The 25827-nt window shown below is 38.2% G+C and overlaps 1 protein-coding gene across 10 annotated transcripts in view; it reads right to left on the bottom strand.

Annotated features, from left to right (window-relative positions):
• Positions 1–3447: 3447 nt before the first annotated feature.
• CNTN1 (contactin 1) overlaps positions 3448–25827 on the bottom strand; it is a 249919-nt gene continuing 227539 nt past the window's right edge. For all 10 annotated transcript variants that reach the window (XM_080570117.1, XM_080570109.1, XM_080570116.1 and 7 more), the window contains 4 exons: positions 25107–25293; positions 23449–23561; positions 22141–22297; positions 3448–6036 (listed from right to left, as the gene is read on the bottom strand). In XM_080570117.1, the coding sequence (XP_080426243.1) occupies positions 5957–6036; positions 22141–22297; positions 23449–23561; positions 25107–25293 (537 nt within the window). In that variant the 3' untranslated portion in view covers positions 3448–5956. The remainder of the gene's footprint in view (positions 6037–22140; positions 22298–23448; positions 23562–25106; positions 25294–25827) is intronic.

Genomic DNA, 25827 nt, shown 5'->3' with positions numbered 1-25827 from the left:
ATGAGGTTATCACAGCCCAGCAAGGATATTCCGGAACAACTGAGGTAGGGAAATAAACTGTGTTAACTGAGTTCATGCCCTTTGTGACCCCATGTTCCTATCACAGAGAAGGCATGTAGCTTGCTCAGTTTACTGACTAAAAAAAAGACCAAGTCAGCAATTATGCTCTTTCTATAAATAAATCCTGTTTTTCTACATCCTGGAATTAGTAACCCCCAAAGGAGAGTGTTATTGTGCTGTATGCTAACACAGTTACTGAAAGAGAGTATCTATGCAGTTTTCTAGGTCATTTGTATTAGCACATGTTTGGCTCAGTCTTAAGAGGTTGAATTATTGATTCTTCCCATTGTCCCCTCTTTTCTCCTCTTCCACTCTCTAAGTCATCACATCCGCAACACCACAGAAAAGTCAGTGTTGTAAGTTGATGATAGATAACTGCTGAGCAGAACTGATTGGAATAATTTTGCATGCTTTTTCTTGGCTCTGCCACCACAAAGTTTAAGCTGTACGTATAAAATCTGCCACAAAAGCTGCAGGGTTTTTTTGTTTGTTTGTTTGTGTGTGTGTTTTTGCACACATTTGTCAGATCCTGTTACAATCCCAGTGCATGAGTTTACGCACCTGTACAAGGCTCACATTTACAAATATAACCTTTTGCATCATTCCTTCACCTACTCTTCACTGGAAATCGAACCAGACTGAATTTGGCTGACGTGCCTTGGAGTTTGGCGCCAGAATAGACATCATCTTGGCCTTAGCACACATCTTGGAGGCCTGCAGTGGTAGTGTGGTGTTCTGGCAGGGCAGGCAGAGAGGAGCTTTGTGGTGAGTGTGCTGCTTTTCAACAGCTCTTTGAGCTACAGGTCAATCCACAGAGAGTCTGTTACACATTAGAGTGTTCTGCCAGAGTACAGTTAAATTAAGGTCTGTAATTAATTGCTTCAGAGTGCTGTCATTGAGGAGGTCTGACAGAAGCATACACCTCAACTTTTATGGCAAAAACTTCCTACACTGATGAAAACATCAGAGAATGTTATATATGATTTCATTAATATTATTGGCTAAATGTGAACTCACAAGACAAATGACAGTGGCTTAGTTACAAGGTGTAAGAGGTGAATCAGCAAAGGTCTTGTCACACACGGCCATGCCTTCAAGCCCAGCGAACGTCCCCCTAATGCTTTGAGGTAGTACCATGCTGCATAAGGTTGGACTGTCCCATTAGCGTAGTGACCCAGTTAGGGTGTGCAAGCAGCTCAGTCAGGAGGCAAAGCCTAATGGGCTCAGTGCTGGAGAGCAGTCCCAGGTGTTACATTTAGTACACGAAGCAGTCACTGTGTCCATGAGTGTGTCCCAGCTACCAGCACCGCAGAGGGGCTGCTAGCAGGGAGCTGCTCGAGCAAGATCAATCCCCTGGTCTGAATTCCTCTGGAGACTCCATGCTTTTATATCTTTCTCCCCATGGGAATCAGAAATAAGCAGTCTTTGTATTCCCTGTCAAGCATTGCCTTTTTACCAGTGGCTGACATTGCACTTTGTAATGTGGCTAGGGTGGGGTTTATCTTCCCCAGAATTAGATAGCTATGATTTAGAGCTAGGTCTCAATAGTCAGTGGGCAGGGGAATCATTTGTCTGACCTATTTACTCATCTAATGTAAGATAAGATAACTCTGCTATAAATGTAGATGCTTCATGTGGTTGCAGGGAAGAGTTGTCTTTGAAAACCATTATCAGGGCTGAAAGTAGAGTAGGATGTGGACCAGAGAGAATTCAAGCAGGTCTTTAATTTTATCCTTTCTGCCCTCATCCATTAGCAATGTTCAGGGCAGGGTATATTCCAGGGCACCTGGCATGGCTGCAGTTGGAGATGTGCGCCTGTACAGTTCCTCCCAACCATCTCAAGGTGTACCTCCTGATGGGAACCCATCTTCAACACAGTGCCTTTGCTGCCCGTTGTTGAATGTCTCCTCCTAGTGGGTATAGAGCACTCGTGACAGACATTTTGCCAGCATAATTATTGTACTTTCCCACATAACACTGGCTAACACTATGTCAGCAGAGCTGCATGTATGCCAGACATTAATCAAGAGAATAGACAAGAGTTAAGGTCAACTAAGATGAAGGAGATGCTTTTCATATGCTTTTTCAAGACATCTGTTAGAATAGACTTGGTTAATCTGCATCCACACTAAGGAAAAAAAAAATTAAAAAAAAATTTAAAAAAAGCTTATTAGCCTGTCAAGGAAAGAAAAGACGGCGTTTGAGATATGAACATTACTTTTGATTTTCTATTCATGTGGATATTCATGCTTTCTGTCCTTTCTTCTGTTTTTGAGAACAAAAGGAATGCTAAAATGACAAAGCAAAAGAAACTACTGGCAGAAAAGTTAAAGAAAAACGAATCGTCTCTGGAAGAAACAGGGAGGGGAAATATTTCTCTGAAAATGTCTCTGCTCTGTGTGGAAGGCAGGTTGTTCCCACACAGTGCCAATGTCCTAACATGGTGAAAATTTTCCACTGGACATTGTATGTAAAGATGGAGCATGCGCAAGTGCTAAAAGCTATGAAATGCATGCTGCTGCCAACAGAATTTGCTTAATCTATATTGTGCTGTCATAACCTGAAAGATTGACATTTCAGTGACATAATTAAATAAACAAAATCTCCAAACAATAGCATTTGGAACTACTTCAAGATCTGTACCAATACGTATTTGGGTATTACCTGATGTTCGTTATTTTAATTCCAATAGGAAATGTAGCTTAATATAATGCTGGGGCAAATCAAGACTGGAAGATCTGGTCTTCAGCCAGATATCTAATATTTAAAGGCATATTTCTTATAATCTTCTGTAGCTAGAGGCTCCAAAGTCTGGAAACAAAGAAGTCTCACAAACAAACAAAGGTTGTTCTTTGAAGAGTGGAAATAATGAAGCCTTTTCTCTTATGGATGTTTGTTCTATGCCCCACTCTTCCCCTTCTTGCCCAAGCACTGCAGTGATCTCAGTTTTCCTCTGCCAGGAGCGAGGTGAGCTGAGCCGTACTGGCACTGAAGTGTTTTCCAGCTGGGCTTCCAGCAGGCCAGACAGAACAGGTAATGTCAGTTTTAGCTGCAGCCCCTTTTGATGCAAAGCTCTAATTTAAGTCTCTGCCTTCTACTCAGACTATGAATTTCTTTAGTATGATAGCTGTTTAAGTTGTCTGCTACTGTCCAAAAATGCTGAAAAGCTCTCAGGAGATTCTCAGCCACTGAAGTCGGGAAAATCTTTGTGTATCACCTATAATCAAAGTAAAACAGCTACCCTTACTCCAGAAAGGCTCATATCTCCTGCAAAATTCACAAGAAGGCAGGGGAGGGATACACAGGACCTCAACCCCTCCAGACCTTTACTGTTACAGATGACATTATTATAAAATTAGAAAGCTCCAATTCAAAAGACAGTTATTATATCTTGAGTAACATTAATACATTTATTTAATTGTAATTTACTTTTCATTCATAAAAAGGACAAAGCACAGTCCTGCTCTACTCTTTAAAAAAAAAAAAAAAAAAAAAGATAAAAAGTAACTAAAAAACCAGTTCAATATTCATCAGTATCAAATAATAGTAATATCAAGTTTCCTGAAATATAAAGAAACAACAAATATGTCTATCTATATAAACTTTAATTAAGAACCTTGCATTTTAAAGCAGGTGATACATCAGTTAGTTTTTCTTGACAACAATTTGAAACTGAAGGTCCCAGTCAAATTTATACAATTATGTGAAACAATGAAGAACCTGGAACTACCTGATCAGTATGTGAAACCTACCTCATCTGTGTTGCTGATTAAAAAAAAAAAAAAAAAAGTGTATTTCCCTCCCAGGTCATTTTCATGCAAAAACTAACCACTGCTGCTTTTTACATGATGTATTATAAAAGTAAAAGGCAATCATGCATTTGGCAAAAGATTTAGTTGTGGTTGTAGATAATATAAAAATGAGTCATACTGCAAAAGAACCAAACCAAATGAAATACAATAAAATGCATTATTTTTTTTTGTACAGAAGGCTTACAGCATATTAGTTATTCATGTATGAAGACAGCTCATTTCTCTTTCAAATAATTATACAATTTATGAAACTCAGTAGTGCTTGACACTTTGACATTCCTCTATAGGGAAGTTATCACTTTCACCTATTTAAAAAATTTTCATCTTGTAACAAATATTTAAAATTAAACTAAAACAATATTATTGATATTCCTTAATGAATACTCTACACTTTTACATGTAAATATATAGTACAAAATTATACAAATTAAAGAAAGGGGTGTAAATTATTAATAGACCTACTCTTGCTTCATGTAAATATTATTATTATGGACCTCTACAGTATCAGTTCTAAAAAGATAAAATCTATTTCTAACTAGCCAGCAAGGTTGTGCTAATAAAATATGACTCAAAGCTTATAATTCTTGAAGCATCAGACATTGCACTATTACTTGAGCCAGCTGATTCAATATCACTGTGTTTCTTCAACATTCACACTCTAATTCCCAGCACACCCACCATGGAAAATGTAAGGAATGTGCATTTCTTTAAAAACAAACAAAACAAAACAAAATAAAAAAACTACTGAAACACCCTGGATACAGTCAGAACAAAAACATTCTCCATCTCTAATAGAGCTCCCATTTTGCAAAGGCCATAGTAAACATTTAAATTCAACTAACAGTTGGGATCTGACTCTTATGTATTAACACGCAGTTGGATCATTCAGTACTCTATCAAATAGGGAAACAGTCTCAGAACTTTAAAACTCTTATTTACAACACTATGAACATTAGAATAATATCAAATTCTTGAAAAAGCATATAATTCTCCCAAATGTACACTTCACTACAGGAAGGTAACATCTGGTATCTGCAGCATAGAAATGTAAATATAATATTATTTTTTTACTGTGCTACTCTGTTTTTGCCATTTATTGTATATCTTTTTCTTTTTTCTATTTTAAATCTTTTCACTTTAAAAAATAACATAAGTTTCCTACCATTTCATGGTCCATTTAGCTGATTTTAGTGTGGACTCTATCTTCAGTCTCCTAACTGTTATATTGCTACCTTAATAATAATAGTAATAATACTAAATCAAAACCAATATATTATGCTGCTTCCCTGAAAGCTGACATTTCATTCCTAAAATCAGGAACAATGACCATAACAGAATTTTCAACAGAATTGTTTCTAAAAAAGAATATGGTAAATCCAGTGTCAGTAAAGTACAGGTAAATTCCTTTAAGTTGAGCATGCTACGAGTGTCTCAGGTATTCTGAACATATTTAAAATAAAAAATTCCTTGTAACTGACTTTTATTTCAGGTCCTTCAAATTGTATCCAATAGCCTCAAGAAATATAGCTGTAAAAATAAACAAAATGTTTTTGCTTTGACTGTCTCTCTAAAAACCAGTAATCCCAATAAATGATGATGGGGCCATTCAAAAATATGCAGTACACAAAACATATAGGATAGTACAGACAGACGTAGTACTCTTACATTTATCACATACAATCAACATTTCAATCTCTATTATATTTCACAATTTGTTATTCAAGTTAAAGCACCTACGTATGGTGATTTTACTTTCACTGTACAGCCTATGTTATTGGGTTTTAACACTGTAACTTGCCCCATTGGACCGAATCATGCAACTGTCACAGATCAGCATAAGTGTTTTATAAGGCATATTGGAACAAGTTAAAAATATTTCTTATCCTTTCAAAAGTTGATTTACTTAATGAAGGAGTTCCTGGATGCCTCAGTCCTCTTAAAGTCCATAGGAAATTGGTAGGGTGATTTATTTTAAAGTGTAATTTATTTGGCTTAGGATGGTGCCACAGAAATCAAGAGTTGCAGTCCTCGTCTTCAAGGGAGTCCCTTGTGTTCGGTTGAGGACAAGATAAATCCAGCTACATTCAGAATCCCGAGTAGGCAAGGACACCGAGGGTAGGCAGCACCAGGCCCAGAAGCAGAGTCGGTACTCCAGCAGTGGCACCTGCACATCAAACAGATAACAGCACAGTGTTATTTTACTTCAGCATTACTCACTGTGTGGAGAAACAATCTTGGATGCAAGCAAGAATGCAGGGTTTAGAAGGCCAGAAAACCAGCTGGCGTATCTCAACACAGCTCCTACCTGTATGCATAATCTGAAATGGACAAAGAGACTTTCTCAGTACAGCCGAGGACTTGGTCTTTTGTTCTGCAAGAGTTGTTTATGCAGTGTGTTTATACAAGCAGCAAGGCCATTCAGAACACATCAGTGTATTTTGATTTGGATGGTCCAACAAGCCAGAAGGTTATACCAGGAGGTAAAAGGTCAAAATAAATATTTAAACACTTGAAAACAAAATTAATGGAGTCTTTGAAATGTGACAAAGCAAAGAGACACCTTTGGAAATGTTAATGTTATTATGATCAGCAATAATCTGAGAGATGTCAAAGAGCCTGGTCCATTTGTTTACCAGCTAGATTACAAAGTCCAGATGGCTGACTTCTAGCAGTGTGGCATTTACACATCGATGTCTGTTAAAGTCACAAGGGTCTTTCTTAAACAAATATTTTAAGACAAAAAATATTAATTGACAGCTTACAAGCTTTACTTGACTTGCTCTGGCAATCAGGCATAAGAATTGCTATTACATTAAATGTCTTGTGTTGCTGTGGACCAGCTCCTCGTTAAGAAGCATGTACGTGACAAAATAACCCAGCCAAATTGATAATGAATGTCAGCCTGGCTGTTAGTCCTGGAGATGGGCCAAAGATGTTGGAGAATGGGCTATTCTGTCATCCCAGAAAGGTGGGACCTAGCTTACTACTGCTCATGTTGCTGTTGAACACACACTAAGGGGTTTGCAACTGGTGGCAACAATCCTGAGGCACTGCTGGAACCTACCTGCTGGATGGCTCCTCAGTCAATGTTCCTCTGAATGAGGACAAAAATAGACTGAAAAGGTAACACGTGAAACAAGCAGCATAGATTTCAGCAGGTAGTCCTAATTTAGCTAATGACAGGCACAGTACACCAAATTTCAAGCATTCTTTCATAGGAAGTCCCAAAGTAGCATTCACATCTCCTTGTCAGGCACATCTTGCACAGCCACATAAATCACGTAATTTTCTCCAACTTCATGCAGGCTTCCAGAAAGACATGTGTAGGTTTTATGCGGCTGCCCGAGAAGTTTTTGCATCTTTCAGTATAAGTAAAGAGCTTATATTCATTCTCAAACCTCCTATTACTAAAGCACTTAACTAATTATAAATTAGCAAAACAAGATAGAGTGTGAAAAAAATGCTGTTTTGAAGTGAGAATTTGGCCAACTAAATACCAGTAAGTTCCCTCAAGCGTTTACTTCTCACAGTATTTCCTATCCACAATAATAAGGAGAAAGTAAGGAAACTAGATGAAATGAAACTGAGTGATAACAAAAACAATTTTCATAAAGTATGTGGGCCAAGTCCAAAACAGAAAACTCCTGGATTCACCAGCTCATCAGTCAGTTGTAGATATATAAAAGTAATATTATTCATTTGTGGTTCCTATATACATAATTGCAGGGATTTTGTCTCTGATGGGGTTTTCATGAAATGTCTCAGTATAGGTTTGACTTCCTTCTAATCAGTGTCTTCTGTGATGTACTATACTTGTACTATTTGCAAGTCCAGGATGAAAGCTTTGCCCCCCAAACAAGTCCCAACTAAGGATAATCACATACAGTCTTAATCTTTGTACTAGAGAGAGCTTTTCCTCTTTGCACAGTCATTTAATTCATAGAATCATACAATCATTAAGGCTGGAAAAGATCTTCAAGATCATCTGGTCCAACTATCACCCTACTACCAATGTCACCCACTAAACCATGTCCCTAAGCACCATGTCCAACCTTCCCTTAAACACCCCCAGGGATGGTGACACCACCACCTCCCTGGGCAACCCTTTCCAATGTCTGACTGCTCTTTCTGAGAAGAAAATTGAGTCTTGAGTCTTTATCTGCAGTTGCCCATGTTCATAGCACTATCTCCTCTCCTCATTTGGCCCCAAACATTTTTTTCATGCAATTCTTTGGAAAGCCAGTTGGGATCATATCTCAACCTAGAATGCTTATTCTTCTTTCCTTACAATTGACTGACTACCGCTCTTCCCAACCAATTCCTGAACATTGGTATGGTGGGAAGAATTATGTTCCACCAGATATACATAGTATATGTGTATCACTGGAAAGAGCTGGGTCTAATGACACCTTTCAGCCAAAATCTGTGTGCACCCTCCCCATCCCAGGAATGGAAGGATGCTTATGAGGTGGCCAAATACCACACAAGATATGCAAGATTCATGGTGCAAGTCATTTAACAGAAAGGGGACCATAAGCCACTAGCAAACAGGAGGCCTTCTGCAGTGAATTTAAATGCTACTAGAAAGGCAGACTGAAAGGCAGTGTCTCCTGACCCCTGGCTGAAGCTTCATGCAAACTGCGACAGAGATCTATTCAGAAAACAGCCTCAGAGATGGAGCCAACTATTCCCCCACTTTTTTCTGCCACAGGAGGTGGGAACAAGTATTTTCACATCATCCTGGTTTCTCTAATGTCCAGCCAGGAAGAAAGTCCACAGCATCTCTGCCATGAACCCAGGATTTTGGGGCTTTCCCCAGATAATTTATTTTCAACTTCAGCTGTACTATTCTTCTTCTCCACCCTCCAACTCCACCATCTAACTCCTCCTGACTCTGCTCCTCACTCAGATGATGACGTTCTGCTGCTCCGCTCTCTTTCCTGTCCCCTGTACTAAACTCCACCCTCAGCTTTCTCTTGCTTCAGACCTCTAAAAACTCTGCTCCCACTCCCACCCTTTCCCCTAATACTGTAGGGTTCCTTTCTGAAGTCAGCATTTCTTCTGAAGTACTTTCTGATATCCAAGCATTTGGAAAACAAGACAAGAGACCAACAAATACTTCTCCATTGCCTCAAATCAGCTGTACACAGTGCAGCTCAGTAAAAGGTAAATGAAGGAAAATATTGAAAGATTACTTTTGTAAGTATCCATAAATGGAGGAGGTTTATGCTTAAGACATACATAAACTTATGTTCAAATGTATTCTCATACATAACAACTGCACATTTTGGTAATTGTGAAAGTATGGGGGTATATTTACCCGTACTTTTAGTGACTTATAAGATGTGAATATTTTTTGTAGTCTCTATACACAAATATCGATGTTGTCATTTATAATGAACAAATAATAGCCACAGAAAATATGTTCTAGATTCTGGACCTAAGAATATCCACAAGAATGTATTCTGTCTTTGTCAGAACAGGAAAATGCAGTTGGGAAGACACAACTGAAGTCCCATTTTGAATGCTTCTGATGAAAGAAAACATGAAGAAAAAGTTTTCTGAGTGAAGCTCGATGATGAGCAAGTACGAGGAAATTTCTATTTCCATGTAACTATTCTACAAAGAGAAAGGAATAATAAGTCTTCCCCTGAGACGCATTCACTAGCTCCGGAATTGAGAGCTAGCAGTTTACCCCATTGCAGCAGTTTCTTCAAGGTTTAGGCACTGGTGCACAGATGCTTACAACAGCTTTCCACAGTGAAGCAAATCCTACCCTCAGACAGCTCATCAGCAGAACATTAGAACAATAAATGCACATTAAATTTTTCTTCTCTCTCTCTCTTTTTTTTTTTTTTTTATTTTCTTCTTGTTAGATTACGGACCCACACGTCAGGAACCATACTTTACTTGAAATATTATTCACCACTGCATGACAGCCCATATATTCCTGTAGCTCATGAATGGAAATTAATGTAACTTTTGCCTGAGTACAAACCACAGGATTTAATTCTGTGCAATAGAGTAAAGCAGTTGTGATCTGTCAGTTTTAACAATCTTTTTAAAAAATAGAGAAATGCCGGATTAAGACTTAGTGAATATGCAGAGATAAACATGTGGATGTAAATTAAAACAGAATGATTATTGAACATCTCCTGAAGTCTAGCCAGGTATGAGCTGGATATATTTAGCATGTAAAGCTTCATTCTCTCCTCAGCGTCATGTTTGTTCTGTACTCTCAGCCAGTATCTTATGTCTCCAGCGTGCATGCTATTGCAAGCTACAGCCACCAAAGTAGGGGCCAAAACCAAATGAGTATCACATGACCTAATTACCACTCCTAATACCCACTATGTGTGGACATCAGATCAAGATTCCTCATTTCTTTCAAATAAACATGAAACACATACCTTAAATGCATTTTTTTCCCAACAGCCCTAAACATTTGCTGTGAAATCTTGTTTTCTTCCTGTATTCCCATGAAGGCCTTACTACTGTCTGCTATAGAGTTCCTGTAGTTGATCTTTTTAAGCCTAGGACTAAACTATCTACAGAAACATATACCAAGAACATAGCTTAAAATTGAATACAATTTGTGTGTGATGCATGCAGTTATCATAACTATTTTCCTGTCTTCTGTTCTCAGGAGCCTTTAGGGATAACTTTCTCATGAATGGCTGTTTACCTGAGTAAATGAACCTGGCCTACTGCTGGCCAGGTTTGCCTTCAGCAAGACCTTTACATACCACAGGAACTCCCGGTAAAATCCCACTAATCCACAGCTTTCCATTTGTATTTCATATTCTGCATTGCCATTTCAATCATTAAAAGTCTAGGATGAAACTTTTTACACGACTGGAGATCTCAAATTTTACTGGCATCTTGAACAATGGGCAACATGTTTCCAATTACATTCAAAAGGAATGAAATTAGTTTCATGCCTAAATGAAACAAGCATTAAAACAATTCAGACATCTATATATTTCCCAAGACTTCGCAATGACCTGATATTAAAAATATGTCATTATTTTCTTTAAATGTTACTTATCTTAAAGATAAGGCATTTCTGGTCCTTTTCCCAACATTAGTATCTTTTTTTATACTGGACTGTAAAAAAAATGTACAGGACTATTTAGAAATCTTACTTTCATCAGGTCTGCAAACCAGGAAATTAGTTACTGGTCATCTGTGAAACTGTCATACATAAATAACTTCTCTTTCTCAGTGAGAAAATGTCTGTCCTGCCAACGTACACAAACTTCAAGCTGTTCCTTGGCTATTAATGAGCTGATCCTGTTGTGGCAAAACTCCTTCTCCCCTTTTGTTGTCAGGAATGATTGTTCAAGACTTAATTTGTATTAAATTACATCAGTTTTCTTAGTTTTTTAGGGGATTTTTGCCTGTTCAGATCTTCTGAAAGCTGTTCATAAGTTTCTTTAGCATCTACTGGGTTTCATCAATATCTGTTTTCTGAGTGTTTTCATGTTTATCCAGGTAGGACAGTAAACTGGGAAGGGAGAAAATACTTTTTTTTTTTTTAGGTTAAATTGCATAAAATAAGTGTGTGGGTTTGTTGTCTGTGAACTGGCTTCTGAAAAGAAATTCCACTTGTCCCAGACAGAAATTGTGTCTTCATGAAAGGCTGCTGCAAAAGAAATGGGAAATATCAGCAGGCATGTTTAAAATTCTTCTATCCCTATTCATGGAAATGGAAAATAACTGAACTAATTAGAATATGTTTATCTAGCATCAGTGGCAGCATTGCTAAGTCGTAAGTCCAACTTTCCCTTGTCTAGGAATACCTTTGTTTAGGTATGAGGAAATTTTCCTCTTGTCTATGCCATAAACATTTCAAGAAAGGCTCTACAGAGTAATTCACAGCCCTGTGAATTACAGTTTTGCAGCAGAGTAGATGTATATGCTGTGCATTTGCCTGTGCTTTGTGCTGTGCTAATGTTTTCTGTGTAGCTCTAGAACAGTTTTAAAACTATTACAAGAACAAGAGACAGAACATAAAAACATGTTTAAAGGACTACTGATGGTCTGGGTGGTTTTTCCATCCACTGTGTTAGTCTTTTTTCTTCTACTTGAGAAGCTGTATCCCAGAGCCAAGTGAACTTCTTTGTTTTGCTCTGGCAATGGCACCTGGCTTGCTGGCAGTGCCCACTGGCAGCTGCATGGGCTTCTTTTCTATTGACTCTAGCCCTGCTGGAGACCTGGGCTGCCAACATGAAAAGATGCATTAGACTCTGAGGAAAATGAGATAATATTCAGTTGGCAGACTATTAGTAAATTTCAATAAATGTGAATTATTTATCAGAGTCCTCTTCCCCTTCACATCTGTAATGCTCATTACAGATTATCTTGCATGGATAGTTAAGTAGAAGATCACAGGTAGCATTATTAAAATGTATTTTTAAAGTGGTACACACAATAATAGCAAGAAAAATTTGTGAAGGCCCATTTGTGACCCAGGCAAAAGTTGCATTTGTAGCTCACACACGTTGTGAATTTCAGGGTAGTTTCTGTGACATAAAGGCTTGTCATACCTCTCAGCATCTGCTCTGTCTCTCCATTGCGAGCAATCACTCCTGACAAACTGGCTTACAAGAAGCACCAGGATTACTGCCAGACCAAGTAAGGCTGAATCATGTCTTCAGCTAAGAAGAGGTGTTCGCTGCTGGAAATTGCTGAAGCAGCAGGAGGAGCTTGGAGCAAGTTTTCATAGCTTGTCCATATAGAAAAGCTCATTTGTAATTACACCGATTGTCTGGTGTGGCAAAACACTTGGCTGTGAATGTTCCACATGGATATGTTCTGCATTGCCTCAGAAATTATAGTTGATAACCACTCAGAGGAAATTGATCTTCCTCTGAGTGACTCGTAACAGGTTTTTAATCAGAAAGGGCTAATATTTCAGGAAGAAAAAAAAATGGGAGGCTAAAAGAGAAAGTTTCATTGTAGCCCTGAAAAGAAGAAAAAGGGCAGATCTTTGGTGAAGTGGTATGTCTGGGGATTTCTGAGTGAGGAGCCTGCTCTTCTTTATTCAAGAAAACAAGGATTTGTGAATGTTTTTGCAAATAAGTATGTCCCAAGTATACACCAGATAAGTCACTCCTTTTCACTTGCAAATAGCTCACATTTATACAACCAAATGGTACAATGGGTGAACAGCAGGAACTTCAGGTGCAAAATGGTGGTGAATTGATGGGAAAATACTACAGTTTTGAAATTTTCTGTGTTCTTGGAAACAGATGTAGCAGAAACAGAATTGACTAGACATTGAGACTTACATAAGCTGTAAGCCTAACATCTCTTCAGTTCAAACTTCTGTGATTAATTTAGTCTCTAAAACCAATGAAACAAAAGTTCTTGGGTTGTGCAAATTGTCAGGCTTCTGGGGAAGAAATTTTTTAATTGACCTACTGTTAGATTTTCTCTCCTGATACAGTTCCTATTTCAACATCTCTATAGCTAAAAGACACAAACACTGAATCTGATACTCAGAAATATTCAGATGAGCTGAGATGAAAGATTCTTCTGACACTTCCTACGTTGACAGAGTTAATATTCCTCCTTCCCTTCCATGCTAGCTTAATATAATTGTGTTGAACAGGCACATAGACAGGCCAGGTACCTTGGTAGCACTCTTATAACGCCTAGTTCTAAGACAATTCTGCCTTCAATTCTCCATCTATTGCTTCTACAAACAGGCTTTAGAGCACAGTGAAAGTGAAATATATGGCATTAACCTTTAAAGGCAAAAACAATCTGACATCTAAGTCCTTCGAATATTCTGAAAAGGGCATGGAGCATTTCAGTATGTAATAAGATGAACTACTTAATACAGCTATGAAAGGGAGACAAAAATACACACAAATATTTCCTATATGGTCACTAGCACTTAAAAGATAAGTTTGACTTAACAAATATGTGATTTCTATCTATGTTTTATACCTGCAGTAACAAATCCATCTATCTATACATGAATTCAAATCTGCCAAATAATCACGGAACAAACTGTACTTCTAATGAAACATCATTTAATGTACCATCAACAGATCTGAAGTTCAGAAGTTATTCAGCTCATAGGAGCACAAAATGCCTGTTTGGAAGGTGCATATGGGGTGATCTAGTCTGACTTCCCACTCATATCAGGCCTGTCGCCAACATTGGATGTCCCCAGTCACAGCTTTGCCTAGCTGAGACACAAAAACCTCCAAAGATGAAAAAAGCACATGCTCTCTGGGTTTCCTGTCCCAGTGCTGAAATTTCACTTCTTGGTGAAATTTTTCTTTAAGTCTAGTCTAAACTTTCCAAATTGCAGTTTCAGACCACTGCCCTATGTGATATCATCTGACATTATCTAGACTTTGGATCTATCATTTTTGTTCTTTATACCATTATGCACTTCTGTTAGATAGCCTCTTGCCACCGAACTATACAACCTTAGTGTTTATTAAAGGAACTGGACTCAGTGGTACTTTCTTAATACTGAACTAGAGAGATGTGTGCCTTCCTTATTACCAAAAAGGTTTTCTGAAGTCGGTTGGACTTTGCCAGTGAAGTAACTAGAAAAAAAGATCACTAATGTCATCTGTCAGAAAATCACTGGTTTCTGTTACACAAGAGAGGTTTTAACAAAAGATGTGTAAGAGATGATGTCTAACCTAGGACTTCTGAATCATTCTCCTCACTGAGAAAAAAAGTAGTCTGTCTAGGTTAGGTACACAAAACTGAGAAGTTTGTGTTTTGTGAAGTTTGTGAAGACTGTTAACCACTGAACTTAAAAAATACCACAAGGATTTGAATAACGCAGTTCCACTGCTTGCTACTAAAAATTAAAACATGTAAGAATTGGTTATGGCTAGAAAGCATTCCCTTCTTCATCCCTTCATCCCTGTGATCACCTCTGCTATCCTGTCTAGATTATTAAGGGGAAAAAATAATGAGATGAGTTCTCCAAAGATTACTTTAAACCACTCCAAACACCAGTTGGCTACCTTTGATTTCTCAAAGCACTTAAAACTACTGTATAAATATAGTTCAACAGTTGCCCTACGAAGAAGTAAAAGTGGAATATGCATTTGTATAAAATTAAATCATTATGCATCAAAGGAATTACTATATTAAAGCAAAATACTAATCTTGGCATTCACTCTATGGGCTATGTGATTTTTACTGTGATTTCTGCCTTTTGCTATGTTGCTACATTTAAGGAAAAAAAGAGTTAAAATACATATGGAACTTTCATATTTCCTCCATCTTCTTCTAATGGCAAATCAAACGTAAAATAACAAGCAATTTGCTTCATAAAAGAGATGGAGTATAGTGTTCCTGTGTAGGTCTAACGAGAAAGCTTAAAATACCCATAATACCCATATGATATATCTCAATAAGGAAATAAAATAATGAAGAAAAACTCAGCCAAATTAACTTTGAATGCCACACCATTAATTCATTGATGAATTGATGGCCCTAATGAAACAGTGGCAGCCAAAATCTTGCCATTTTTTTTCAAAAAGGTATTCCTAACTGCACAGTGAAGCTCAATTTATTTTTCTTCTTCTCATTTTAGAAGTCAGACATTGATTGGTGAGTAACATCCAAACTGCTGAGAACAGTAAAAAGAGTATGAAACGATTTCTAAAGAAGAACTAATCCTTTGTCTGTCAACTAAATATTATTCGGGCGTTTCATAGTACACTTTACTGAAGCTGGGAGTATAGGGTCAGCCTCAGTGAGTCAGAAGAAAGGCCTGTCCCATTCAGGACTCCAACAGAGGTCTGTAACAAATGCAGCAGAAAGAAAAATGAATTCACTGCATGCAGAATACAACTTTCATCTCATATTCTTCGCTACTTCTGTCAGTCAGTAGCTCCTCAGTCACAAGTTGGATATAGGACATTGTTTTAAATAAAGCAGTGATAGAGCAAGTATCTATCAAGTCTGTCCTGGGCAACATCCTGGCACAGGAAGTTGCACAATTTAATTTTGTGCCATGTAAAAGAGTATTACTTGGATAGTTTTCAACCTACTGCCTGCTTTCACTGAGTACCTTTGTTCTCACACTGTGGAGAAAAGTGAATAATATTTTCCTACTTACTTTCCTTACTATTCATGACTACCTTACCATCCTTAGCCTGGCTGAAGATTCCTTGCCTCTCTTGCACTCCTCATCCTGTGAGGTACCCTCACTTGACTTTCTCTGTATTTTTTTAGTATCTTTCTCAAACATCTTTTGGAATCTTTAGAAGCTTTACTTTTTGAGATCCAACAACAGTTTAAAAATGTATGTTTTCTGTGACAGTTACATCTTTCTATAGCATTCTTGCTAGAAAAATCTCTGACCTGTAATGAGTTAAAACATGTAACAAAATGTCTCAAGTTGAGGTAAATTTCTTTTTTTTTGCTAATGTTGAAAGGCATTACAGAGTTCCCAAGCACACATGACCAAGCAATAGCCATCAGTTGGGAATTTGCAGGCAGTTCCCAAGCTCACACAGTCGGGCATGTAGCAACTCAGACTGAAGATGAAAGAAGTGCATGGGAGGAAGTTGCAAGGTCCTTTAAAAGACAGTAGCCACTTTTTCTGTTTTCTGATATGTAGCAACTACTGTCTTGTTAGCATGATTCTGATAATGAATAATCTATACTGCTTTTGTTCGTGTGTTACTGTTCTCTAGAAACTCTGTTGAGTTTTAAATCTCTGTACACACATCTAATTTCTAGTTATAAAGCCTTTCAACTGCCACTGCACAGCTTAGTTATGAGCATTACAACTAAAACTGAAATTTTCTTGCATTTACACTTCCCATGTATCCAGACTTCCCCATGTAAATAAACGTAAATGACAAAATTAACAGCATTGGGATTATCATAGGATCATGCATACTAAAAACATAACCAGATAAGAAAACATTTTCACAGTCTGTCTACTGTTGAGTTTAAATACAAGAAAAAGCAAAGAAATTAAGGAAAATATGGCTTGTTCTAATGCTTGTTCTAGCACTCAATATATTGCAACACATGAAGTTACCAATTCGTAATTCTTAAAGTAAGGTTTGAAACTGGGCCCCACTAATAAATTAGAACTGTGATGAAATGAAATGTCATGATGAAGGAAAATCAAGAGAAAGAAGAGAAAACCAAACAAGTTGCTTTAGGCAGATTTATGTACCACGTTAGAGGTTGTCCTGAGTATTTTCTACTTAATTTTCAGTCATGAGAAAACTGTCAAGTGCACTGTGAAAATTATAATTCTCATAGAGGAGAGTTCTTTTGGATGTATATTCTTAGTTTAGTAGAACCTTATGCATAATAGTTCCAAGATCAGTAACACAGCACTGTCATGCAATATGCAGATAGTTAGAGGCCTCTTTTCATAAGCATTTCTCATGATTTTTACCTGCTTTCTCCTCTTAGTTTTCTTATTACTGCAACCATCTTTGCAACAGAGGGACATTTTCAAATTATTATCAAAAGATTTTGACCGTTCTACACGAAAAGTGAATGATTACTTTATTTACTTGATAATAATATGTGCAATAAATATTAATATCCCCTTTAAATCGTAATAAAAAAAGAAATGAAAAGATAAAATGATTAAAATGTTTGTTTGAGTTACTCTGGGTAAGAATTTTGCATTTTGCTTTGAAAAAGCTGCATACTTCAAAGTAAATATTTTTCCAGGATCATAAAATATGCCTCTGGCAAATGCGATTCATATATACATATACATATACGTAAGTAGTGTAAACAGAGAGGCTATAATTTTGTTTTCTTGCTGCAAGCATATACAATATATAAATACATTTTTGTCCATGTTGCTATTTAAAGTGAAACATTAACCTGATTTCATATTTGAAGGTGAAAGTGTACGGTATCTTCATTTTTTTTTCACAGTATTTTCCTAAATAAGAAGTTACCCTCCTCCCTTATGGATGAAATTTTAAGATTTGAGAGCTTGCTTCTATTTTTCCTTTCCCTGGCATAAATTAACTGCCAGTTAATTATTGAGGCCAGTGCAGCTACACAAGTGAAGTGAGAAAAGAACAAAGTACCGTATGGTTTTAGTTTTGACTGACTGCAAGATTGCTTTAATTGCATTAACACTAGCATTATGAGAAAGCACTGCAATCCAAAAAGCATAAAAGAGACAAAAAAAAATCTCAGCCATTCACATGTTTCAGAGAAAACAGATAAGCCTATTATTAGCCATTGGAACGGACTCCTTTGGTTAAACAAGTAGTTCCAATCTTCAACTGGTTGTGGTATCTCAAGAATGAATCTAAAATTGTGTAGCTGATGAATTTATGATAATGGTCTTGCAAAGCATCTCCATACTTAGCTGAGAAAGCGTGGGATAGAGGAGTGGACATTAAGGTGGGTTGAGAACTGGCTGACTGGCTGAGCTCAGAGGGTGGTGATCGGTATCGCAGAGTCCGGGTGGAGACCTGTGACTAGCGGTGTTCCCCAGGGGTCGATGCTGGATCCGGTCTTGTTCAACATCTTCATCGACAACCTTGATGAGGGAATAGTGTCTGCCCTCAGCAAGTACGCCAATGACACAAAGCTGGGAGGAGTGGCTGACATGCCAGAAGGCTGTGCTGCCATCCAGTGAGACCTGGACCAGCTGGAGAGATGGGCAGGAAGAAACCAAATGAGGTTTAATAAGAGCAAGTGTAGAGTCCTGCACCTGGGAAGGAACAACCACATGTATCAGTACAGGCTGGGGGATGACCTGCTGGAGAGGAGCTCTGAGGAGAAGGACCTGGGGGTCCTAGTGGACGACAGGTTGACCATGAGCCAGCAGTGTGCCCTCGTGGCCAAGAGGGCCAATGGGATCCTGGCGTGCATTAAAAGGAGCCAGCAAGCTCAAGGCCAGCAGGTCAAGGGAGGTGATCCTCCCCCTCTACTCTGCCCTGGTCAGGCCTCACCTGGAGTACTGTGTCCAGTTCTGGGCTCCCCGGTACAAAAAAGACAGGGATCTCCTGGAACGAGTCCAGTGGAGGGCCACAAAGATGATACGGGGCCTGGAGCATCTTCCCTATGAAGAAAGGCTGAGAGACCTGGGTGTGTTCAGCCTGGAGAAAAGAAGACTGAGAGGGGATCTCATCAATGTTTATAAATACCTGAGGTGTGGGAGACAGAGGGATTTGGCCAACCTCTTTTCAGTGGTTTGTGGGGACAGGACAAGGGGTAATGGCCACAAGATGGAGCACAGGAAGTTCCGCACCAATATGCGAAAGAACTTCTTCATGGTGAGCGCGATGGAGCACTGGAACAGGCTGCCCAGGGAGGTTGTGGAGTCTCCTTCTCTGGAGGTATTCAAGGCCTGTCTGGACGCCTACCTGGGCAGCCTGCTCTAGGGAATCTGCTTTGGCAGGGGGGTTGGACCTGATGATCTTTCGAGGTCCCTTCCAACCCCTACAATTCTGTGATTCTGTGATACCCCTAACTGTACAACAAGCACTGGTCAACAGAATATGACAGTTCACTACTAGTTCATTGTGATTATAGTGATATGATGAAATGCAGCCCAACATAAATGCAGTGAGTGATTTTATGATAAGCGCTTCCATTTCAAGATGCTCACTAAAAAGAAATGCATGTAAGATGGCTGTGTTTGATAAACTTCCTTTATATCATACTCAACAAAAACTGTATATCCCTTGAGAAGTTGACTGTTATATGAGAGTAAAGTTGTCAGGATGTTTTGCCTCCCTCTTCAGCCTATGCCTGGGTTTTCTATGAGAAAGAGGAGAAAAATATAAAAAAAAAAGTTTCTGCCTTGGACAAGGTGCTAGAAATAACATACACTTCTGGATTCTTTTACATTTGATTTTCAAATTTAACTTACGTTTGTTAAAATGTGCTGTAGTTGTAATACCTAAATTTAAGCCTTAGGGCCAGTTAGGGTTCTTGAACTAGATGGTCTTGAACTTAAACCAGTGAAAGACGTATCTCAGCAAGTGCTTAGAATTGCACATCTACAACATACTGACAACGCTCTAGCCTAGCACAGCAATAGCAGCCACACAAACCAAGAACATGTTTTTTTGCAAAAAAAAAAAAAAGTGCAAATCAGATGCCTGAAATATAGGCCAAAAATGCCTTCTAACTTCCTGCCTGGCCTCCAGTTGCTGATCCATAAGATCTAGATTCTATATTTTCTGTAGATCTACTCTAGATGTAGATCTCTTGTAGATCTTGTAATGCCTGCCAGCATTATGTGGATGTCCCTGGTAATTTAGGGCATGACAAATGCTACAGGCTTTGTTTAAGTTTCTGAATGTTTAAACATCTGAATTATATCCTAGATGACAACTGATTTAATGGAAACATAGATACCTAAGTCACATGCATAAGGTGGATTACTTTGGATTTGATACAAAATGAATAGCAGCAAAACACCAATTTGGAAGACACACAGATATTCTAGACATTCCTCTCTCTTCGGTGCATGCTTCCAGTTTGCTTAGGATTTGGTCAGTCCTGGTCAGCATCCAGGCTATTTTGAATCCCTGTTCTAGTTTCATAATTCTCCCCAGTCACTTATATATGGAATTAATTTGGCTTGTAAATTTTGGAATCAGATGCCTGAAGGCAGTGGTCCTCTCTGAATTAGATAAAATGCCTTATGCTTTGCTTTCCCTAAATATTTAAGTTCCATTCTGTCCTGCTGACCACCAGAACACACATTTCTAGGAAACCAGGTCTTCTCCTCTGCAAGTTTCCAAGAAAAATCATAATTACTTAAAATCTTCTCACCATTTTGTAACATAGTTCTCAATAATTATCCTTTTTGGATAATTATTCTAAACCATCTCACACTACTGGAAAATTGCCTGCTAATAAAAATTAGCAGACGGAATTTCCCACGTGTAGGTATTAAAGCTGTACTTCTCTCTGCTCTTTAGAAAAAGCATGGTTTGATTACAGAAATAGCATGAAATTCTCACCCAGTTCTCTATAAAATGCATATACCAAAGAGACTGCCCTGTCTTTTGTCTTCTTTTCAGTCTTCTTTCCTAAATTGACTCCAGGGAATGCTGCCCTCTGAGGTACTGTGCCTCCCTATCTATCTGGCATACAGGAGAAGTTGCATCCCAAAACTTATCTGCAGTGTGGAACACAGAGCAATGCAAAACTAGCATTTGTAGAGCACTAACTCTTCTAGAGGTGCTAACAAAGGAGAGGTGCTATCTCTGTACAGGAGGGTTTGGAACAGGCCTTACTGTCAATACTTAATAGCTTGTGTTCAACATTGTGCTGGCATGACGGTTCTGCTTCCAGTTTGCAACCTACAAGGTCTTTGCACCACACTGATAGTAGATAATAATATATGTGTGATACAAAGATGACCTAATAATATACGTCCAAAAGATAACAGCTGCTTCAACTTTTTTACAACTCATAAAATGTGAAGTGATTCCCGAGGAGTATGATAATATAATGCAATTTATTATGGTTTTTCTAAAGTGGTTGACATTTTCATGAAAAAAATGATACAATTAGTAGAGCATATGCTAAATGGATTAAGAATTCACTCACCAGCAAATTTCAAAACACAATTATTGACCTGTAACCTGTGCTAAGGCACTACTTAAATTACAAAACTAACAGGAAAGAGATGTGCAGACCATGTCTGACCTTGTATTTAGAGTCAATACTGAGCACAAGATGAATCAGCTCCATCCACCCTCTTTACTAATCATCTGAACCACTCCAAAGTTGAGCACTTTGCATTTCTCATTGCTTATTCGTCTGTATGTGTTACAGCTTCCCTTCTCCCCTGAGAAGTGGAATTCCCCTAGCAAGTGGTCTGTGGACCACTGTGGACCACTTACTTTTCTGTTACTTTGTCTCCTCTTCAAGGCAGTTGACGAAGGAATGAGATGCAAAGGTTAACAGATACTAGGAGCTATAGGATTACTGCAAGCAGACTTCTCGAGTCCGAGGCCTGCACTGGGTAGTTGTGCTTGAAGTACTCTACTAAAACTGGCAGCCTAACTGCTGGCACCAGTAGAAACAGTGATATTTGGAAAATTGGCAGTGCATCCAGGATTGAGCTGGGCTGCTGCTGAAGCATCATGTATTATCAGTTGTCAGCAAGATTTTAAGATAAACCATAATTACCAGTGCAGACAGTCATCAGTGTTGAAGAGCTGGTGTGCTTATCTCTAGATAGTGTATAAGAGGAAAGTATTTATTCTAAGATTTCCAAGGAGCATTGGAAGGAAAAAAGGAATTTCTTTCAGCTCACCTGAAATTTTAATTTGAGCTACTTCTCCATCTCCTCCTTCACTGTGTGCTCGGACCTCAACAACATATTCACCATCACTGGGGACTGGGACCTCTATTGTGTGTTTTCCAGTTGAAAACAACTTGCCTTCGTGTTGTCCATCTGGCCTATATAACACCTAGGAAAGTCAGAGTAACTATAGTTACTGAAATGCTACATTTCCACAAAAACACAGTTGTATATGCACAGTGAGTGAATTAAAAAGTTTTAGGTTTTTATTTATGAATGAAACCTATATATCTCAAAACACAGTGGCAAATACTACTTTTTCCATTTTTACATAAGGTCAATCTAGACAGAATGTTTTCTCATTGTTTTCACTGTTATAAAATTACGCCACCATTTGAAAAATAGTTTCAGCTTCTCCATTCAGAATATGTACTTGAATGATGGAGGATAATAATGGAGGGTGGCAAAGAACATCAAATAAAAATCTCACTTCTCAGTTGGGTTGTCTGACATAAAACTTATTACCATTTTTATAAAAGAAAAAATTTTGTTATCTACTCAGTGCTATTAAACTATGACAAATGTGACAGTATGTCTTGGGGGACCTTTAGAACAGATCTCCACTCTTTCTTGAATCATCTCTGGGAAACGCTTTCAGCAATTCCCAGGAAGTAATTAAACTCCTCAAGGAAAAATTGTACATGTACAATATGATACTAATTTTCTTACTTCCAAGCAAAGAGCAATCTTAAACAGGAATTAATTTTTGAACTTTCTATACTCTCAATAGTTAGTATACACACTTGCTGTAGTTACACAGTAATTGAATCTTTTGAGGTTAAGTGTCCTTTCACTTATTCTCCCTTCTCTGACGTTAAAGAACTTGTGTTGCAGGAACTGTAGTTCCCGTGGAGATGGGAAAGGAAAGCTGGAACAATGCAGCTGTTACAAGGAGAAACAATTGAAGTGTAGCTTTTTTAATCATTCTGTTTAGCCAATAGACCAAATATAATCTGGGAAAATACAATATGACCAAATATAATATGGGAAATCAGGTTGTTGCTGTCACAAAAGATCTAAACTTTTCCATAACATGGCTCACTACCCAAATGCATGTCAGTGGCACAGTGTTTTTCTTATCACATTGACTAGGCCCACCGGCTTTAAGACTGCTGGGTATTTGTGATCTCTGAGCACAGTGCTGTCATCTTTAGCATGCAACTACGTTTAAGTCCAATTAGGTATCAAAATGCATCACTGTTTACAAAATACAGCTCACGTAGGATACACAAAGATAGAAATTATTTTCATAGATCATACTTTGTATCCTTCAACTGCAGACTCATTTGACATTGCCTTCACATGATCCCAGGTGATGATGTACCTTGAACCAGATCTTACAGAACTGACAATTCTTGGACGTTGACTTGGAGCTGAAAAGCAACATATGTATAATGTGCACATAAATGAGATTTCATAAACCTTCAATGACATTTGTATTGATATATAAAAATGTTAACAGGAAAATTATGGCTATCTTCATATAGCTAAAGGGTAGTCTCCTTCCTGGAACAAAATGCTGCAGCTCCAGCCAGGCAATTTTTGTATGGCTTGTGCAGTGGCTGCTTTGTGCGTTTGCCTTTCTGTGTTGAAAAGAAGTGGCCAGCACTACCCTTTACTATGTTGCTGACCATGTGTGTCTGCTGGCACGCAACTATGTTCAGAACCTCCCTGAAATGTGGCTTAAGTCATATTTATTCATTGACATCTAATGTTTAATTAACCATTTAAAGGCAGTTCTAAAACATTTAACTCAGTAGTAATCAAAGTACCTCACTGCAGAAATCATTAATCATATTTTACACAATAAGTTTATAAAATGGAGTCTTATTCAACACAAGTGAACCCTGAAGGTCCAAGTTGCTCAGTATACTATTTACGGACAGAAATCCTCAGATTAGTTATACATACTTTTAGCCCATATAGGTGTTTTAAATACACAATATGCATTTATTGAGCATTGCTCAGAATATGTTAGAGCTAGGTATTATTAATAAATCAGGAGCTATAATCAGAAACCTGGCATGTAAATTCAAGACTGTGATTCAGATCACCCAGTTTTCAAAAGTGCCTGATCCTGGCTATCAATACCGTTAATGAAAAAGGCAATTAGTCATAATTTAATAGTCAGAATACAATCCTTCCCCCCTACTGATTAAACAGAAAGCCAGAGTATAGCTGTCCAAGTTTGGTCTGAATGTTCACCCTTTAGAACCACAGAATGGTTTGGGTCGGAAGGGACCTTAAAGATCATCTAGTCCAACCCCCCTGCCATGGGCAGGGACATCTTTCACTAGACCAGGTTGCTCAAAACCCTGTCCAACCTGACTTTAAACATGGGCCATCCACAATTTCTCTGGGCAACCTGTTCCATTGTTTCACTGCTCCCATTGTGAAAAATTTATTCCTTACATCCAATCTAAATCCACCCTCTTTCAGCTTAGAACCAGTACCCCTTGTCCTGCCACCCCAGCCCACACTAAGGGTAGACTTGGAATATCATGCCCAGCTTTGAGCCCCCCAGTACAAGAAAGACACTGATAATCTGCAGAGTTCTGCAGTTTCCATCTCTAGATGTTTTCAAGACCCAACCCTGTGCACCCTGGTCTAAGCTTGCAGCTGACCATGCTCTGAGCAGGAGGTTGGACCTTCTGAGTCACTTCCACCCTGAATTATCCTATGAGCTTAAAACCTGTGTCTCCTTACTGCCTTTTGTAAGACAGCCACATTGTATATGGAAACAAAAGTGAGGAAGGAGAGCCTCGGTAGAAATTTTCATACCAAGAACCAATACCACATAAAGGAAGAACACATGGCATATGAGTGAGAAGCCAAGTTTGAGGGCATGAGAGACATGATACAACATGCAATAATGAAGTACACAACTTTATAAATAACCTAATGCTCCATTTACTTACGTGCTTTCCTGGTAATAATATCAATGGTTCTACTGGGAGGTCCGTAGCCTGCACTATTGAAGGCAGAAACATCTACATGGTAACGTGTATTCGGCTTCAAGTTTTCCAGTTTGGTTGAGTATTCTTGATTGCTTACTTGTACCCGCTGTGCAGCTGCTTCTTTATCATGAGCAGCCCAGTAACGAATCTGTAAGCAATCAAATTGAATGACTAAACTTAGCATATTTTGTTACAAGGAAAGTTTATCAAAAATATATGCTGGGTATTTCTACACAACATACTCTGGGTAATAAGTGAGCTAAAAGACATTTAACAGCAACAGCATGGAATTTCTTCTCCAGGCTATGACCAAGCTGTATATAGACATAAAGAAACAGCGACTAAGTCAGACTGTATTATGAAGCTTGTCCACACCGTGGCTTAACTTGTTTTCAGTTAAGTCATTACAAGTCTGGGAAATGGCTAATACCTTCTAAGAATTAGGCTATTTTCTTGCTGATTTGTTTTTTGAGCATTTTACTCTGAACTTTAATATTGTTTTTCTACACTGAAGAGTAGACTACACTCTGCTACTGATTTCATATTTTGTGTAAAATTTTTAATAAATCTATTCCTTTTGTACTTATATATAGAAAAATGAAAAGAAGTCAATCATGTTATGTGTGTGTATCTAGATATAAGTACCTAATCATTTTCTAAAGTTCTCTGGATAAATTCAATC

The sequence above is a fragment of the Anser brachyrhynchus genome (assembly GCF_964034855.1).
Source record: "Anser brachyrhynchus genome assembly, chromosome: 1".
NCBI lineage: Eukaryota > Metazoa > Chordata > Aves > Anseriformes > Anatidae > Anser > Anser brachyrhynchus.
This window is presented reverse-complemented; position numbering and strand designations above follow the sequence as displayed.